Source organism: Furipterus horrens, unplaced genomic scaffold, assembly GCF_987537825.1.
Source record: "Furipterus horrens unplaced genomic scaffold, mFurHor1.1.pri manual_scaffold_10, whole genome shotgun sequence".
Lineage (NCBI taxonomy): Eukaryota > Metazoa > Chordata > Mammalia > Chiroptera > Furipteridae > Furipterus > Furipterus horrens.
This window is the reverse complement of record NW_028327180.1, coordinates 54731870-54752037: the sequence shown is the minus strand read 5'-3', so window position 1 is coordinate 54752037 and position 20168 is coordinate 54731870. Positions and strand designations below refer to the sequence as shown.

At 37.3% G+C, this 20168-nt stretch overlaps 1 protein-coding gene across 3 annotated transcripts in view; it reads right to left on the bottom strand.

Moving 5' to 3' along the window:
• PPP2R2A (protein phosphatase 2 regulatory subunit Balpha) overlaps nt 1-20168 on the bottom strand; it is a 76255-nt gene that overhangs the window by 15161 nt on the left and 40926 nt on the right. For 2 of the 3 annotated variants that reach the window (XM_090290282.1, XM_090290284.1), the window contains exons 3-4: nt 18679-18776; nt 4489-4654 (exon numbers count right to left, since the gene is read on the bottom strand). In XM_090290282.1, coding sequence (XP_090146408.1) covers nt 4489-4654; nt 18679-18776 — 264 coding nt within the window. The remainder of the gene's footprint in view (nt 1-4488; nt 4655-18678; nt 18777-20168) is intronic. The other variant, XM_090290283.1, reaches the window with a different exon arrangement.

The window sequence follows — 20168 nt, the reverse complement described above, 5'->3', positions numbered from 1 at the left end:
CCTTTATTTTGTAATTATGATGAGTTTCAGAGAAGTGTTCTCATACACCCTTCACCCACCCAGTTTCTTGTGATGTTAGCATCTTATGCAACCTGGTACATTTGTTAAAACTAAGGAATTAATGCTGCACATTACTAGTAACTAAACTCCAGACTTCACTCAGATTTCACCAGTTTTTCTAACTTCCCTTTTCCGTTTCAGGATCCCATCCAGGATCCAAACAATACTTTATTTAGTTGTCAAGTCTGAGTCTCTCTAACTTGAACAATTTGTCAGACTTTCCTTACTCTTCATCACCCTGACAGTCCTGAGAAACAGTGGCGAGGTATTTTGTAGGGTGTCCTGCAACAGGGCATGTCTGCCACTTTCTCGTGGCCAGACTGGAATCGTGGGTTTTATAGGAGAGGACCAGAGGGAAAGTGAGGGTATACATAGTATAGACAGGACTTCTCTGCTTCGATCGCTTGGTTGAGGGACTGCATGCCAGGCTTCTTTGCTGCAGTTCCTATTCTCCCCATTGGCACACTCTGTTCGTTGGAAGTGTCACCAAGTCCACTCCCTGCTTAAGGGGAGAATGAAGTTACATTCCCTGTAGGAAGTAGTATCCATCCATATACTATTTGTAATTCACCTATAAGAAGCTTCCCCTCTCCCCTATTTATTTATCTGTTCAATCAATTATTTGTATCACTATGGACGCATGCATATTTACTTAATACTTTGTGTTACCCTAAAATTGCATTCATATAAAATAATTACATTCTAATGGTATTTCATTAAGCAAATGGGCATAATGTAATTTTATAAGTGTATAAAGATGCTTACACTGGCCTGGCCACCTCTCTCTGCCTACTCCAGCTGCCCCTGTGTGTGCCCTCTGCAAAGAGGAAGTCTGCACAGAAAAAACAGTCCACTCTACTAATTTGTAATTTAGTGTTTCATTTAAACCCTATGTAACCAATCATGTTTCTAGCGCTCTTGCAGTTCGGTTATGTGTTAAATAACAGAATTTAATTTATATATTTAGATAAGTATATATTCTAGAATATTTTATCGCCAAATCTTTAATATAAATGAATCAAGTCTAAATTCTGTACTTTAGGGGAAATTATCACCTAAAGATGATGAGAATGTCAACTCCCCCTGCCCACCACCAATCCCTGTAACTGTCCTATGGTCTGTTCAAATTCACCAACCTCGTTAAAGATCCAGATAAGGAAATCACAATATACTTATCCAACTTTCAAATGAGATGAAATTAGCTTATGGTTCCTAATAGTGTTAACAGAAGAAAATACTTTTAGAATTATGAAAAAATGGATATTTTTAAAAATAAATTTCAAAAATCTTAAAGTGATAAAATTTGTAATTTACGAAGGTAAAAAAATCTTTTTTTAATAGCATTAACATAGGACGTAGAAGTACTACACAATTTCAGTGCAGTGCTTGGGGACAAGGCTGGAAATAAATAATGTTTTAACAAATGACATAAAATTAAAAATTCTTTTCATTCATATGCTCTATGGAAATGACCTTTAAATCTGGAGTCCCTGGCCCACGTGGTGCTGCATGATCAAACTCCATCAACAGGCAGGCAAGATGGTGGTGCTCACATATAACTGTTCCCTGAAGTGGACTTTTAAGATTCACAGAGATGTCTGCTACTTCCAAAAATTAAGAACTACTTCTTTATGGTGATTCCCTAAATTGTCAACTCCAACAACTAAAGGAGTATGCTGGAAGTCCAAAAGTCCATGTGTACCTCTGGCTACAAGCTGAGGGTTGGGACAAGTAAAACCATGCTACCAAGTTTCCTCTGGGAAAACGCAGTTTTATATAAGATCCAAATAGCTTCCTATTAACAAGCTGTTACAAAGCAACACCCATGGTCAACAGGGTCCAAGGCAGATCTTTCTGCAGTGTGGAGGACTCGAGGAGCATTCAGAGAGAGGGAGAAGAAGGGAAAAAAGAGAAATAAATCACTTGAAGACACATTAAATCAACTAGTTCTAAAAGGGGACTATGATGACCACAGAAAGTCAACTCAAGGATGAAAGTCAGATTAATTCTGGTGAATCAAAGCTGAAATGTTTGGTCCTGTTTTCTACTGTCCTTCCACAGGAAATGTCTAATCCTATGAGTATAAAGACCCGTTGATCACATATTTGGGGGGAGGAGGTATTATTATTCTATATTTCACAGAGAAAACTACACAAAATAATATAAAGCTATTACTCAGATTTTCCCATACTTGCTTTCTCTTGTTTGAAACAGGAACACTTTTCAGATACCACTCAAGTCCTACTCCTACCACCCTCCTTCTCCTACCACACCCAGACAGTCTGTACAGCCCCCACTCCAGTCCATCCAGCCATGCAAAACTAATGTGGCCCTCAAAAACCTGTGGTTTATTTAACATTCATTAACAACAATAAGAACAAAGAGACAAAACCCTACAATGCACTGTGTAGTGCTCTTTAAAATAGCTTTAATTATTAACCAATGATTTTTCAAATTCACATAGTAGCCTATTTGGGAGACAGCGTTGATTATGTCTATAGAAAAGTACTATACTAGGTAGGTTGCCATGCCCCACCCCTACTCCAGAATTCCCAGCTTCTGTCTCTGCATTGAGCCTGTGTTAAGTTTAGTGTCTCAAAAGGCTCATCTGGTGATACACTGCCTTGCTTATTTCAAGCCACAGAGGAGCACAAGGAAGCCTACAAGGAAGACACATGAGCATAAACTGGGAACTGAAAGCTATTTAAGGTTTAATCCATAAACAAACGGAAATGGAATTTGTTTGCAAATGCTACTGAGGAGGAGGGGAAGGGGAAGGGTCTGAGAAACAGACCTGGCTATGAGCTAAGAATTGTTGAAGCTGGGTGATGTGTACATAGGTCTTCATTACACTATTCTATTTCAGCTTGTATATTAAAAAAAAACCCTTTATAAAAACTGAAATAATTTAGCCACTAAGAAGTGAACTAGCAAATTATTAAGAGCAAATATTCAATACATGCAATGTATAACAAACTTCCTCGGGAGCCTTACTTCCAAAAGTAGGAACTATTATAAATGGTAAAGTTACGCATTATTTGATGTCAAGGAAAAAAAGGAGTATCTGGAATGCTACTTGAAACAATTTAACATATAAATTCAAACTGAACCAAGATTAGAAGTCAACATATGACATAAACACCTCTGTCTATGATGCTGTAAGAGCGCTAGCTTTAAATCATGATTTCTATTTATTCTTCTTTTAATAAGAGGGAAACTCAGAGTTTATGTAGAAAGAGTGGGTAGAGAGTACATGTGTCCATGGGCTGGTTAGGAAGCACCTTGATGGTAAAAAAAGGGGGCAGAGGAAGCAGACACCTGTGGTGTCAGCGAATGGCATCATTTGTCAAATGCATTTCAAAGACTAGATACAGAAGGGGATGAGACCCAAACTGGATCAAGGAGGAACTCAGTCTTTTCACCATGTTACCCCAGAAGTTACTTGAGTTTACATTCTGTGAATGGTAAAGCACTGTAAGGTCCAGGTGCTAAAAATCTGCTTTTATGAAGTGAAGATATAAGAAAATATGAGAGGTTTTTGCCCTAATTCTTGTGCCAGCCTCAAAAAAGTTTTAACTGAATTTTTACAGACTCCGGCTACCCAGAGCCTGGTAGTATCTCTGTCACTCTAATGACTCTCCTCAGGACCCAGCCCCGAAAGGATAAACCAAGTCACACAATTTAAATGAAAAAAAACTTCAGAACAACAAAAAAACACCCAATTCTTAACTTGTCATAAAGGAGTTTAAATTCTGGCAGAGTCATCACACAATTCTAACCCTCACTTAAAAACATTTCCTGGAAAAGCAAAACAGTGTAAGAAAAGACTTTTTCCAGCCACAAGGCTTGTTGGGAGGAAGGCAGTGTGTCCAGTCCAGGTTGATGACAAGAACAAGTATGAAAAGTGCTCCCCTAGGGAAGACCCTTAAATGGAAGCCATTTTTTGACAGAGTATTTTGAATTTATAGCTTGAAATACTTTGGAGAGTTTTTTTTTTTTTTTTGGCACACTTGGAGGAAGAAAGGAGATTAACACCTACTGAGCATATATTATGTCCATTAGGAGCTATCACATTACTAGCTCCACTTTGCAGATGAGGCAAGTCTGACCCAGTGTTAGAAACCTGCCAGAGGCTAAGCCAAGAAGTGGCCAAAACAGAACAAGACCTAAATGCAGTTACATTAGCCCGTTCTTTCACTACAAACTGTGTGCGCCAAACAAAAACCGACACCCGAAAATCTCTCCCACAGAATTTAAAAACTAAATGAGAATCAAAAAGAGAAGACACAAAAAGAAAAGTTTATATTTTATGTGGGGAAGAAATATTTCCAAATGACCATTTGCAGAGATCTCTTTACAACTGTTCCTCCTCAGAAAGGGTAGTGCATCCTACAGAACATGAGTACACAGAAAAAAATTCATACTTACCATTGGTAGACAATAAAAACTGAGCAGCATTTTTCTGGGGTAACCATCTAATTTTGTTGATCTTTTCTTCTATTTCTAAACTTTTCAAGTAGTCAAACTCTGGTTCATGGCTCTGAAAGGTGCTGTAAACATTATATTCTCCTCTGCTATGAGACTGGATTTTGTTCTAAAAGGAAAACAAAAACATTTGGACCACTGTTGAGAAATATTTCAAAATTATAAAATGAATCAGTTCAACAGATCTCACAGGTTCTGATTAATTCATTACCTGTATTACATATACAATTATATTGTTTAAATATTTAAAGGAAAAAAAAAAAGGAAGAGTTAAATAAAGCCTAATGATTAAGCGCAATTTACTAGGAAAAGTTACAATGAAACATGGATCAATTTGATTACTAATTTACCATTATATTTTGAATAGCATAGGCTCATAGTGATAAAAAGAAAAATCTGAGCATCCTTAACAAGAGTGCTGACCTAAGAAGCCAAGATTAAGTGAGAAAAGCTTGTCAGAAACAGAAAGCACACCTTCTTTCTCCGCCCATTTTAGGCTCAAATGCCCTATCAGTTATTTAATGATTATTGTCTTCCACCATTCTATTTCTTCCGCCTGCCTTGAGGTAATCTCACTGCTCAGAAACGCTGTAAGAAAAATCTCACGTATGTCACAGCACCATTTGACCCCATCTCCACCAGGACTAGTTACAGAGCTCTGTTACTCACTGAGTCCACATTCAGCACTGCCCAGCAAACGCCAACCCACAGCCCTGTCAACAACTATTTACCATCCTGAGACTAGCTTTCTTATGAGCCTCGCACACACCGATGATTTATTTTATTTACTACCAGTAAGTGTGAATATACGTTAAGCTACTGGATAAAGAGACTACTTGTGAACTTCAGTTAACACAGATACCTTAGCAGAAGTGAGAATTCTAACCATGTTCAGAATTTCATCTTCTAACCTATCATCACATGATTAAAAATCTTTCCATCAAAAATACTGAAAGTCTAATTCACAGAAGAACCTATGAAAAAAGTTGAAATGAAAGATATTACTGATAGTCAACTTTTAAACAAAAGTGAATTATGAAATAAAATGTTTAACATTACTTGATAATAAGAAAAGCCCGTTAGTTATTATTCTCCATATAAAAGAAAACCCATTGAATCATCTTAAAAGCATGTTTTAGGATTGTTTTTTCCAGTAGCTTATCTCGATCGATCACTCATGGTTATAATTTTATATTTGGATCCTCTGACAGCAGCATCAATTGTTATTGAATGGGGTTGCCAATATTAAGAGTGCAGAGCACACCAAAGAACACAATCCACACTGTGGACAGGAAGAGGGGAAAAGTCAAAAAAGAACCTTCATTTCATTACCATACTTTTATACCAAAATAGAAGGATAACCCGATATATTAAACATATATACACTATTACCACTTCAGGAGAAATTATAGGAATCTTCCATCTAAAATTTCTTAGTCTTAAAAGGTTTGTCGTGTCACTCTCCAAGAAAACTACTAAAAATAGCAATTAAAATTTTAACATGCTATGTTTTAAACTTGGCAAGAGACAATATGGTATTGTGTACATTAGGTCGTACAGAGCTACAGGTTTAATGACACAGAGTCTCTACCTTCAAGTACCTTACGCACATGAAACGTCAGTCAGAAGCAGACGTTAAGGTCCCTTTAATTCAGATTAGTCAATATAAAGAGCCAAGGCCAAGCACACATCATTCTATATGAAAAATCTGGGTCCACACAGGTCATGTATTATTTGATGATAACTGAAGAAAACCACAAACATATGAAAGTATTTCCTAAAAGAGAAAAAGAACATAATCCTAAAGAATCAAGAATAACTACATGGGTCTAAACATGATCCAGAAACAAATCATGGAGGTGTGTGGCAGTTTCACTAGCGTGCAAGAAGCAGCTTCTTTGCCAACAGGAGGAAAAAAAAAATCTACCACACAAGAAGAAAATAATGTCTAAAGGTTAAAAATGTCAGGCTGGGCTCATGTATTAACATGTACTCTCTCCTAAAACTCCACTAAAATTACAGTAGGACTTTAAAAGACAAAAATGACAAGAACAAAGACAGCAGAGATGACATCTGCAGTCACAAGTGGAAGAGGTCACAAAAACAGATGCATGAGTGGAAACTGACTCAGCGGACTGCAGAGCTGACCCATAGCCAGCAACAGGGTTTGGGGAGGGGTGTTTACATTAAAATTATGGTAACAGTCTTGTTCTCAGCATAAACTAAGTACAGTGAGCAGATATGAAGGAAACATAATTCCATGTCCTTAGCACTGTGTCACTCAAACAAGAATGCATTCAAGTCAAAGAAGACTTTTGTTTTTGTTCTAAAAATGCTCCCACAGTCCTGGCTGAGTGGCTCAGTGGACTGGAGCACCCTCCCATACAGCACACGTTGCGGCTTGATTCCCGCTCCCAGAGATCGATGTCTTTCTCTCTCCCTCTCAAATCAATAAACATATCCTCAGGTGAGGATTAAAAAATTAAATAAAAACTCTCGTACAACCTGAGAATTGTGACACATCATAAAATATCTCATACTTAGGTTTTCTTGCACAGCTCTTTGCATTTCCCTTTTTTCTTAGCTTGGCATTATAATCACTAAGAGTCTATTTTCTTAATCACATAATCTATTTCTGTGAAATTTTCCATAATAAATTTAGAAGGGCTTTTATCCCCAACTCCTGCAGTAGTGCCTGGGATATAACAGGTATTCAATAAAGATTTTCTAAATGGACAAAAAGAATGAATAAACGGGAGTGGGAAAAAAAAAAAAAAGGAGTGAAAAAAAATGAATAAACGATGGTGCTGGTATGGTAAAGAGGTTGGCGTTAACCTCGTAAACAGAGTACAGTGCAGAAGTCAGAAAAAATGGGTGAGCCAGACATACAGCAAGACAGGAGGGTCTTGAAAACACAGCTCTTATTGACAAAAGTATGACGCAATGAGATGAGACACAGGCTTCTTCAACACACTGAAAGCACTCAAAAACAAAACTACACATTTCCACATAGATGCAAAAAGAACCCATAAACATATAAAGGATGTTATGTCACTTGAAAGCAAAGTAATGCAGACAGTATGGTGCTCATGCAAGGGCTGTCGGATATACCAATGGGACAGACCTCGGAAACAGGCCTAAATTATCAAGGCGGCACTGCTGAGCGGGGGTGGCCTTTTGGTTGGGTGATTTCCATGTGACAAAACGGATCCTGGCTCCTACTACCTCAAAGCACTCATGTAACCTGACAGCAGGAGAGTTAGTTGTAAGTATGAAGTGCTCAACACTCAGGGCCTAGGACACCACCGTCCCAGGCAGCCTTCTGCAGCTACGGGAGCAGGCTCTCCTTGTGCTGCCCAAAATGGTGGCCGCTAGTTACTTGAGCTCCTGAAATATGGTTACTGTGAGTAAAAACCTTTAGATTTTACTTAATTGAAATAGCCACATGGAGCTAGTGACTATCAGAAAGCGCAGATCTAAAAGATACTGGGAATATATAACCTTCTGGACCTAGGGTAGATAATATTTCTTACACAGGACAGAAAAAGCAATAAGCCTACAGAAAGCATTAATATATTGTATTAATATTAATAACCTTAATTTGTCAAATTATATACCATTCAGGAAAATGGAAGATATTCCAAATAAATAAAACTGACAAAGGGTTCATATTCAAAAACTGTGAAAAAGAAACTACACATCAATAAATTTTAAAATAAGTGACAATATAAAGCATTGGCAAAGATGAGAAAAAGCCAGAATTTTCAGATATTGTTCATGAGAATAAAATGGGCAGAACCCCTTTTACTGTGCTATCTATCTCCTAAAACTGAATGCCTACACCATGACCCAATAATTCCATACATGTCTATGTGCACCAAAAATAAAATAAATAAATAAATCAAGAATATTCATAGCAGCATTATTCTTAATAGCGATCAACTGAAACAACCAAAATCTACAACACAATGGATAAACTGCGGTACAGAAATACAAAATAACATTTTATAGCAATGACAGTGAGCAACTTATATTTACACAAACATAAAACCGACCAAAAGGGCCAGACACAGACTTCCGGCCAAGATGCAAGCACAGACAGACACTCTGCATCTCCCTCCACAACTAAGGAATACAACTACCTTAAAACTAGAGACAACCAGATAATCGAGCTGCACGAAGTCCCACAAACAAAGATATAAAGAAGAAATACTCATCCAGACAAGTATGAGGGGTGCAGAGGACGCGGTGTGGTGGTGGTGGCAGCAGCGGCAGAAAGTGCAGTCACATGTTTTTTAAAAACGTCGGGAGGGACACCTGGGGAGCGTTCCCAGGTCTTGACAGACCGCACAGCTCACAGTCCCAGCACTGGGGAAAATCAAGCCTCACTGCTGACTGTGCAGACCAGGAAGAAACTGCCGGCCTCTCAGCAGAGTCAGGTTATTTAAAGGGCCCCCACAGTCCTGGAATGTCTGCAGACCCACCCACTCTGGGAACAACGGCCAGGACAACAGCTAGAGAGGTGCCAGTCCCATATGAAAGTGGGAGAAGTGCCAGGAAAAGGGGTGAGTGCTGAGCAGGCGGCATTGTTCCCTCTCAGATCCCTCCCCCACACACAACGCCACAACGTGGTGAAACAAGTCGCCCTGTACTGACAAATCCCCAAGGCTCCGCCCCTTACAACGTAACAGGTTTGACAGCTCTACCTAAGACACAGAGGCAAACAAAAACAGGAATGTGTCAAGATGGGGAGGCAGAAAAGTATGGCCCAAAAGAGGGAACAGATCAAGATTCCAATGGGAGAACTAAGCGACAAGGAGCTAGCTAACCTAACAAACACAGAGTTTAAAATACTGGTGATAAAGATGCTCACAGACTTGATAGATATCCTTAAGTATGGCAAACACATAAGAGAAGAAGTGAAAGCTATGCTAAATGAAACAAAGAAAAATCCACACAAAACCAGTGGTGAAGGGAAGAAAACCAGGGTTCAAATCAATGATTTGGAACATAGGAAGAAATAAACAGTCAACCAGTACAGAATGAGAAACAAGAATTGAAAAAAATGAGTAGAGGCTTAGGAACCTCTGGGACAACTTTAAACGTGCGAACATCCGAACCACAGGGGTTCCAGAGGAGAAGAGGAAGAGCAAGAAATTGAAAACTTATGTCAGAAAATAATGGAGGAAAACTCCCCTAATTTGGCAAAGGAAATAAGACATACAAGTACAGGAAACACAGAGTCCCAAACAAGGTAGACCCAAAAAGGACCACATCAAGACACATAATTAAAATGCAAAAGGTTAAAGATAAAGAGAGAATCTTAAATGCAACAAGAGAAAAGCAGAGAGTTACCTACAATGGGTTGCCTGAGACTTTGAGCTGATTTCTCAAAAGAAACTTTGCAGGCAAGAAGGGACTGGCAAGAAGTACAGTATTCCCTCACTTATCCCGGGTATTATGTTCTAGAACCACCCACTCCCCACCTGCGACAGGTGAAAATCCGCAAAGTAGGTACCTTACATTTATTTTAGTATTTACATATATTTTAAGGCTTTATAAACCATTCCCAGTCCCTTATTAACCTTTCCCACTCCCTTATTAACCTTTTCCACACTTTTATAAACACTACTTATGTTCTTAAACATTCTAGCTCTTAAACCTACATAACTTTAACATATGTATACAGTACCGCAAAATCCCGTGATATAGTGAAAAATCTGCGATAAATAATTAAGTATAATATTTTTTAAAATCCCACAATACAGTGAGGTTGTGATAAGTGAACCACAATACAGAGAGGAACTACTGTATTCAAAGTGATGAAAAGCAAGGACCCACAAACAAGATTACTCTATACAGTAAAGATATCATTTAAAATGGAAGGGCAGATACAGTGCTTCCCAGACAAGGTAAAGCTTAAGGAACTAATCATCACCAAACTATTATTATATGAAATGTCAAAGGGACTTACTTAAGAAAAAGATCAAAATTATGAACATTAAAATGACAACAAACTCACAACTATCATCAACTGAATCTAAAAAATAAAAACAAAATCCAACTAAGCAAACCAGAATAGGAACAGAATCATAGGTATGGGGATCATTTGGAGGGTTGTCAGCTGGGAGGGGGAAGTGGAGGAAATGGGGAAATGGTGCAGGGATTAAGAAGCATAATTGGTTGGTACAAAATAGACATAGGGAAGTTATAGGAAAGAGTGAAGCCAAAGAACTTACATGCACAACCCATGGACATGAACTAAGGAGGGTGGGATTACTGGAGGGAAGGGGGGTACTGGGCAGATGGGAGCAAAGGGGGAAAGATTGCGATACTGTAACAACATAATAAAATATACTTAAAAAACAAACAAAAAAAAAGGGCCAGACACAAAATACTATATTACTTCATTTATAAAAAGCTCTACAGAGAAGGAAAACTCTGATTCCAAAAAACCTCCGCTGCCTTGCGGCATACCTCTTCAGGGGAAAGGCTAAGGGAGTAAACCCCGACAGAAAATCCGGAGCCGGAGTCCCTAAGGCGGTTTGACGTTGTAGTCAACACCGGCAACTCCTGCGGCGCACCTGAAGCCAAGCTGTATTGACTCCGTCTTTCCCTTGGACCCTTCAGCTGCGAAGAGAGGGGGGGTCTGCTGCATGGGCAACAGCAGACCCTCCATATCACCCTGCCCAGGCTCTGTAGCTTCAGCTTCACTGGAGAGGACACTCCAGCGTCATCGCAAGATGTCGATTCAACACGGGAGGAGACAGATACCGTGTCACTCCGGAGTCGGACTGCACAGCCATTCTCGGCGGTGCAGATGGACTCTTAAGAAGCTACATCATCGTCTCTCGAGACGGACGGCTGCCGACGACGAAAAAGCTCTAAAACTTTAGGCCACATTAAGTGTTAGAAGACAGGCTTACAAGGTGAGGAAGGAGAAATAACTGGGAAAAGGAATAAGATGGGTTTATGGAAGGAAGGGTGAGAAGTCCTATTTCTTGACATAGATGTCTGCTCTGTGATACTCCACTAAGGTTTTGTGTATTTTTCAGTGTATATTTCAAAAGTTTTTTTAAAAAAAAAAATGCAGCTACTTTGAAAACAGTATTGGTGGGGAGGGTTCCCTCCAAAAAGTTAAATTAAAGTATAATATCCAACAATCCCACTTTGGGTATACATTCAAAAGAATTGAAAATAGGATCTCAAAAGATATTTACAACAGCCTAGAGGTAGAACAACCTAAATGTTCACTGATGGATAAATGGATAAAGAAAACACAGTTCGATTGGCATACACAAGGGACTATTATTCAGCCTTTAAAAAGAACTCCTGACATAGGCTATAGCATGGATGAACCTTGAGAACATGATGCTAAGTAAAATAAGACAGTCACAAGAAAACAAATATTGCATGATTCCACTTATATGAGGTATCTAAGGCAGTCAACCACAGAAACAAAAGGCAGGAAGGTGGCTGCTAGGGGCTAAGAGGGAAAGAAGGTAGGATGTCACTCAGTGGGTGCACATTTTGGTCATGGAGCACTGGGAGGTCCTGGAGATCTGCTGCATAACAATGTGTATGTGGTTGGCAATACTGTACAGTATACTTAGAAACTGTTGGGAGGTTGAATGTGGTATTTTGCCACAATTAAATAACAACACAGCACAGAAAAAATACTATTAAAAGAACACATTCCAGTGCTTACCTAAGTAGGGGAAGGCGCATATGAGCAGGTCAAATGAAGAAAAGGTAATGTATGTATGCCTGCACACCTGCGTGCACATGTTTGTTTGCTTAGAGAGGGCCTCAGCATGACCTATAATGATAGCATGTCATGAACTCAGAATGTCCCCAGGGTTCAAACAAACCAAAACAAACAAATCACAACAACAACAACAACAGAAAAGTAAAATCCAAAAGTGTTAGAACTAAGCAACATTTGGAAAGAGAACTGGAATTTCATTTCTTACACAAAAGTAAATTACAGAGGGAATAATTAAATGTTTACAAATGAACAAAAGCCGCAAAACAAAGTACAACAGGGAGTTTCTCTACAATGTTCAAGTTTGAAAAGAGCTTGTAAGTACAAGCAGCACTCATACTGATAGGCTCGGGAATCAGCAAAATATGTTAGAAGATATTCCACTTCTGGAAAATATGATACTCTAATACGCTGGAACTTCAAAAACTTAGGTAACTGATAAATATGTGATGGCTGGCTGGGTACAAATCTGGACAACAGATGGCTGAACAAGAGAGGTGGCTGGATGAATTCATGCATGAACAAAAATAAGCGAGGACTAGAACCCAGGTCTTTAAACTCTCAATTCAAACTCTCCCCAACTTCCCCTTCTCTAAGCCTACTATAGAGAGAAGGTATTTGCTAATAGCATTTGTAAAAAGTCTGAGGATTAAGTCTTTTCCTCATTATTATAAAGTATAATAATAAAACTGATTTTTTTGTGTGATCTACATCACCTCAGGCTTATTACTTAAATATTCTTTTCATTTGTTAAACAATATCCAGCACTGTGGATATTCATCACAATTTATACAGTATTTATTTTTAAAAATTAATTTTTAGAGAGAGCAAGTTGGGGGAAGAAACACAGCTTTGTTGTTCCACTTGTTAATACATTCATTGGTTGATTCTTGTATTTGCCCTGACCAGGGATCTAACCTACAACTTTGGCATATGGAGAAGATGCTCTAACAACTGAGATACCTGGCCAGGGCACAGTACTAATTTTTACCCACTTGATTAGGTTTGTAATCTTTGAAAAGTCTTCTTTAAGTCTCAATTCATTTACAAATTTGTAACAAATAGAGACATATATAGTAAGTGAGTAATCAGATAATCATTATTTTTGTGTGAAGATTAAGTAAGGTTAGGGGCCATGGCAGATAACTACTGTTGCTATACCCAGGTAAGAATGGGCAAGGAAACAGGACTTGTGGATTCTAGAATAAGGGATCACCTCTTTGCTAACTGTAAGGACTTTGGATGAGTTAACCTGTTGTCTGGGTCCCCCAGTTTATAGGTAAAAGGAGACCGCATGACCAGGTGTTGTAAATTTGGGGCCCATAAATTACGTGCTGTCCCCCCGGCCCCCCGCCGAGATTTTGTGAACATGGATGCAGTGGAAACTTACATATTTATTTTCACTAACCTCTAACTGAAATTCAGCACTTCTTCCAATCATGGACGTAGGCAACAAACTATAGTATTAGCAACACTAGTGACTTTGTCACTATAGAAATGACATGTTTTAAAAGTCAAATCCCAGCACAAAAACACATTATTCAAGTACCTCGAAGAATATGTTTTAGTATAATTTCCTTCATAATCCTATGTATTTCGTGTAAGTAATACATTCTGAGAAGTCCACAAAATTTACCGCCTACTGAAGGGAATCAATGGCACAAAGAAGGTTAAGAATCCTTGCATCATCCTATACATTTTACTTCTTCATTTCTACGAATGCACCATATACATATAATGTTCAAAACAGACCAGACTGATTCAGTTAGCAATGGGAGAAGGCAGGAGTGGTGGAGAGGATAGAAAAGACTTCTGGGATGCCAATAATAGCCCATTCCTTGACCAGGGAATAGTTACACAATGTGTTTGTTTTGTGAAAATTCACAGACCTGTTTACTTATGATTCTCTGCATTTTTCTATATGCATGATCTATCTTGGGAAATGTTTAACAGTATTTTTAAATAATATAGCCTTGAAACTGTGCTTTGGAGCTTTTATCATTATTCTGGTATTGGAACACAATTTTTAATTTTATATTTTCTATCTGGTGAAGTCTCCAAGCAACTTTTTTAAAAAAGTGAAAGTGCTGGAGTCTTGGGCCTCCAGAAATTCTGCTTTAGTGGTTTTGAAGTGCAGTCTAGGAATATGCATTTTAAATAATGCCCACGTGATTCTAGCATCTAATCTCTGAAAAACACATCAAAAAGTGCATGAAAAAGGAACAGATTAAGGCCCGGTAGCTGAGAAAAGAAACCTTATTTTACAGATATTTTGATTTAGAAGAAATCATAATGATATTTCTGTGAACTTCTCGCGTATTCTTTCTTCTGACACATGGGCATCCAACTCTTGTGTATTTATTTCCTTATACAAAGTAAACAGATTTCTTCTTTACACACGAATTCCTGAATAAAATACATGAAGACCCTTCACAGTCCTTTCTGGCTATACAACCTCATCCCTTCAACCGTTCCTCACTGACGTATCTAAATTTGCTCCTCTGACGGGCACACTGTGAGCACTAGGTTAAGTGAATGCCACCACATCACCCTAAAACAGACTTGTTGTTTCATTTAAATCAACATCAAACTCAATTAAACCCTTTGTATAAATGATATCGAATTGTTAAACTGCATCTTGTTGATTTTGAGCCCCATTCTAAGTCTTTCCAAGTAAAGAAAGAAAATGCAATCATATTAACAGTACTGCCAGTCTCCGTGATAAGCATGCTAAGGGTTCCTCTATATCCAGTTAAAAGAGTTTTAGTAATATCATATTAAGAACAGAAATATGTGAAAGGAGTCCGAGAAAGTTACCAGCAGTTCTAGAGAAAACAAAAGCTGTGTAACAATCTAGAAAGAATCCAGAAAGAAATGAAAAATTTCTTCCCAACTTTCTCATTAACTGTTTCACAAACAAACAAACAAAAACTATCCCACCACATACCTACACTGTTGTCAAAAGCTAATACATAGAAACTATGAAAACAAGTTAGTAAGATGGGTCACTGGACACAGATTGGATATCAAAAATTTGGATCCCTTATTGGGGTGATCACTTCGTCAAGTATATGTCTCATCACTATGTTGTACACCTGAAACTAACAGAATATTGTATGTGAACTGTAAATGGGAAATAAGTTAAATTTAAAATTTAGACCCTTACTGACCACATGTGGGTGTGATGCCTTGTGGAAATTATTTTACCCTTGTGCCCTGCTTCTACTGCAGAGATTCTATCCAACAAAAACGACTCAAACATATTAATTATAAAGATACTATTAAATGACACAAGATCACCAGGCTGAAATATATTTGAACTGAATGGAGACTTTCTAAATGACTTCTGGGATTCTCTGATTGAGGGATAGATGAACAGACAGCAAAGATCCCTGATGGGGATATAGGAAGGGGGCCTGCCATGTCTGAAGAGTAAAAGAAGTGGGGCAGAAGCTGGGTTAAAGATGTAAAAGGGTGATGTGTCAGGTTCACTGACGCTACTGTACCTTTTCTTAATTGAGGATAACAAAAAGAGCAAGTGAAAAATGGTCTCTAGTCAAGTGAAATTTCGTAAGAAAATCTGCCAAACTGAAGCAGAAGGTGAGAGGATAAAGCCACAACAGTGCAAATGTCACTGCTTTGCAAACAGCGTTAGTGCCGTTTCAGAGATGAAGACACGCTCACTGGTCAGGCAGCAATGTACCCTGGACTGTGCTGTAATAGCTGTGGTTTGTTAACAGAAGCTGGATTAAAATTTAGAGAACCAAGTTCTAATTCCAAAGCTCTGCTATTAAACTAAGAAATATAACCTTGTATTATAAAATTTTCCTGGAATTGATCTAAAAATTAGGAACAGATCATCTCTAAGTTCTCCTTTTCAAAATGTAACACTACTTTACAGATGTGTATATATGAATACATAAAACCTAATCTAAATATGTTAGGTACTGAAATAAAGGTGCCTTCAGAGGTGTAAGGTACATACATTTATAATCAATAACACAGACATTGATTGTGCTGAAGACAACACTGTATTAGAAGCTTCAGTGTAAAAGAGGGCTTAAAAATGTAGAAAATAAATTAGCTAAAATGCATCAAATTACTATTAACAAGATCAAGCTTCGGGGGGGGGTCAATTATTACCACTGTTATTTAATCTATCACTTAAAATACACTGATATTTACACTAGTTCTCAAGACATACAATACTAATCTGAGATTCTAGATAATGTATCTTGTCTTGAATTCCTAAATGCAGTTAATGCTAGATACATGAAAAAGGAACTCCTTTTTTCCTACTAGTGGCCCTTTTCAAAATGTGACTTTGCTAATTCCTTCTTAGAGTACATATTTTAAATATCAGTGCTTTAAAATCTTCAGTGAGATTTCAGAAAAGAATCACAGGACATGATTATTCTCTAAAACGGTTGGCCTTATTGTCTAATACAAGTAAAATGTATAGAAGTTTCAGTAACTCCGTGTTAGACCTTTAATTCCAATTTAATATATTACTGACAGCCCTTTAGGAAAATATTAAGCAACTGCTTTGACTATATTTATTGAACCCCTGTTAAAGTAGACCTCCATTAAATGAGTCATTTTTTTCACACTGAATTCTACTTAAATAACAAACCATCTTCTATAGAAGGTGAAAATGACCTCATTCTTAAGCAAAATATTTCTAAACTTGTTTTTAATTAACGACTTAGATTTTAAAATAACATAAAGCCCTCACTAAAAATGTAGGCTCTCCGAAACCCTCAATGTAACTCCACGGATGTATTATCCTTCAAGATGGAATTGCTTAAGAAGCAAAAATAGTCTTAAATGTTTTTCTCCAAACAATTTTCTTTAAAACAAAAGCAAAGTGTAGAAAGCCACTGACTTACAGTTGTTTAAAAACAAAAAACAAAACAGAAAACAAAAACAAAAACACTCAAGGGCAGGAAATGCATCTGGGAAAGGCAGCTCTAATTCCTGAACAGTGAATTAACATTCCCATTTTGGTTACAAAGAAGCCTGGGAAAATGGCACAGCAGAGATTCTAGGCTCTAACTAGTTAGCTCGTTCACTAAGTCGCCAAGTGATCGTTTAATATTTTGACTTACTCAGTTGTAAATATAGGGAAATTATAACAATCTGTAAGGCTGCATTTCAACCCTAAGTATTTCAAGATTCTCATGGTTCAATTTTTAGCTGCTTGCAAACAGAGACAGAGAGCTGATTTTGCACACCCATTTCCACAGAATATTTTTCTGTCAAGGAAAGCTTGAGTCTTATTTTCATATTTTTCTTCCAACCAAAAATATAATAAATAAAAGGAGACACATTTAGTGTATGTGCATCTTCTAATCAGACACTATGAATCATTTCTTTTAAAATTAAATTACCTACCTCACTGGGGTGTTGTGAGGATTAATTCATTAGTGTTTGTAAAGCACTTTGAGATCCTCAGGTCAAAGGCGCTATAGAAGTGCAAAGTAGTAGTATTATTACTAGATTCTTTGCTTATTTAAGGAATTTCACAATTCTTTAAAATCTAACTTTGTGTTATGATTTAGACAGCTATATGTAAAACCTTGTAATTTATCCACATTACCCTTAACTCTTTTTAAATATATTATAGACAGGCAGAATGTATCAAAAATAATTTTAAAAGTTTAACGTTGATCTACAATTGGAAGGAGTAAGAAAAAATCTAGTATGACATATTTTGTTTTGATAAAACTTTAGTAAGAACGTTTATCAATCAGATCTAGAAGTGTGCCTAAGTTTTGTACCCAAAACAAAACCTGCTTTAATCACAGATTCCTTTCTTCAAAGAGAAAACAATTTTCAAATCAACTCCACTTTAAAAAGGGTACTGAGCTTATAAATTACATATATATACACACACGCCGACTGTCATTTAAAACCTTTATATTTAAATCAGAGGGACAGTATCCGTACGGACTAACACAAAATAACTGAGCAACTTTTTCTTTAAGTGGCCTCCCACCCCTAATCACACAAAGTGAACTAAGCAGTGAGACGAGGTCAAAGCAGCTTTGCTTTGTGGAGTCTTAAGAGAAAAAAAGAAGGCCAAGGCTTTAAAACCAGGTAATATCTTGGATTACTCCACCACTCTCCACCCCTTTCTCCCAACAAATCTTTCTACAATTAAAGCATTGTATTTTTAACCCAAACACACACACATACATACATAAAGCTAAAAGAAACAGGGTTATCTACACACTGGGTATTCTGCTTGATAAATAGACATTTCTTTTAAGAACTGCCAGTGACCTCTGATGAGATTCTCCAGTGCAAGAGCAAGTCCAGTCCCAAGAGCAAACTGAAATTTATATATGAAAACTTGAAACACTTACCTCCTGCTCCTGTTGAAAGATGACGACTCTACCACCTTTATCTCCTGTTGCTAGTAATTCTCCAGAATGATTAAATTCTACTGTAGAAATTATATCTGCTGTATAATTAAAACAAACAAAAAGACATTAGCTTTTCTCTCCCAATTCAGCAGTTTTAGAACTGAGCATGTTTTCCCTAACATAATCCAAGTCTCTATATCAACCTGTCATCAGAAATAAAATCTATTTTTTATGAATATTTTGGTTCTCACACACACAAAGAACTCTCTAGAATAAACCAATATGACACTTTTAATAAATAGGAACACAACAAATAAATACCAGTGGTTTATTAATATTTCACTAAATTCATGAACGTAATCGACTTGTGATACATTCTATGATTGTACCATTAAAGATTAACAATTATCTTGCTAATTTTCTTATATACTTTTGATAAGTTTTTATAAAACCCAAAGATGGACTCTAAAATTAAGGCCGATAAAACTAAAACGGAGCAAATATTTAAGTGTAAAAATAATTTCAGGTGGAATTTTAAGTCAAAAACAAATTCAAATTAGTCTCTCAAGCAAAAATGTGCAAATAGAGCACACTTTTATCAGAAACATGGTATGCCAGGCACCTTCAGTGGGCACAGCAAGTCACAATGCACCCAAAGTTGGCGCTAACTTCACAGTCAAGTTCAAATAAAATTATCAGGGGGTTTTCCTTGCTCTGTGACACCAGAGCCATTTTCCTAAGGAAAAAAAAAATCTAAGTTACAGAATTGGGCATTAAGATAAAGCAATACACTGTACCAGTCACCATTGTTACCAACAAGTTCTTCACTATAAAGCATTACTGTATAACAAATTAGGAAAGACTCCATCATATGCATTTTAAATAAATAAGTCAACTTTTTCTACAAGAGAAGTGTTATTTTCTGGTCTACATTAATTAGCTCACTCTAAGAATTTAACAATGTGACTTTCTAAATAAAAGGACACTATGTACCTAAAAATGTACTGATGAATATATCTTATCAATAATCTGTCCAGCACTGCATTTTATCATTTTCTTTTTAGTGATTTTTTCCAAGTCCAGCCTGATTTTGGAAAGCTTTCTTTGCTTCCTCCTTTGTCTAGGACCAAGGGTTAGCTTTTTGAAACTCTGAAAACCTATTGAAAGTTACACATGCTCTCTCAAGAAACTGCACATATTTAATTGCCCACAAAAATACGCATACAATTTTAGAGGGTCTAGACAGCACCTCACTTCCAGGTTAAAAACATTAGCCCGGACAGCCCACCACAGTCCAGTATCAGGAGGAAAGAATGCTTACTGCTTACACAGCATGCATATGGAACACAAAGTTGTAAAACAATGTACTGGACTACTCTGTAAAGCCACATATCAATAAGTACTTAAAAGCCAATCTATTAGATGTTCTATACTGTACTGGACTTTTGTAGTGAATATAATAAGCCATTAAAAACATACCTAGTCCCTGC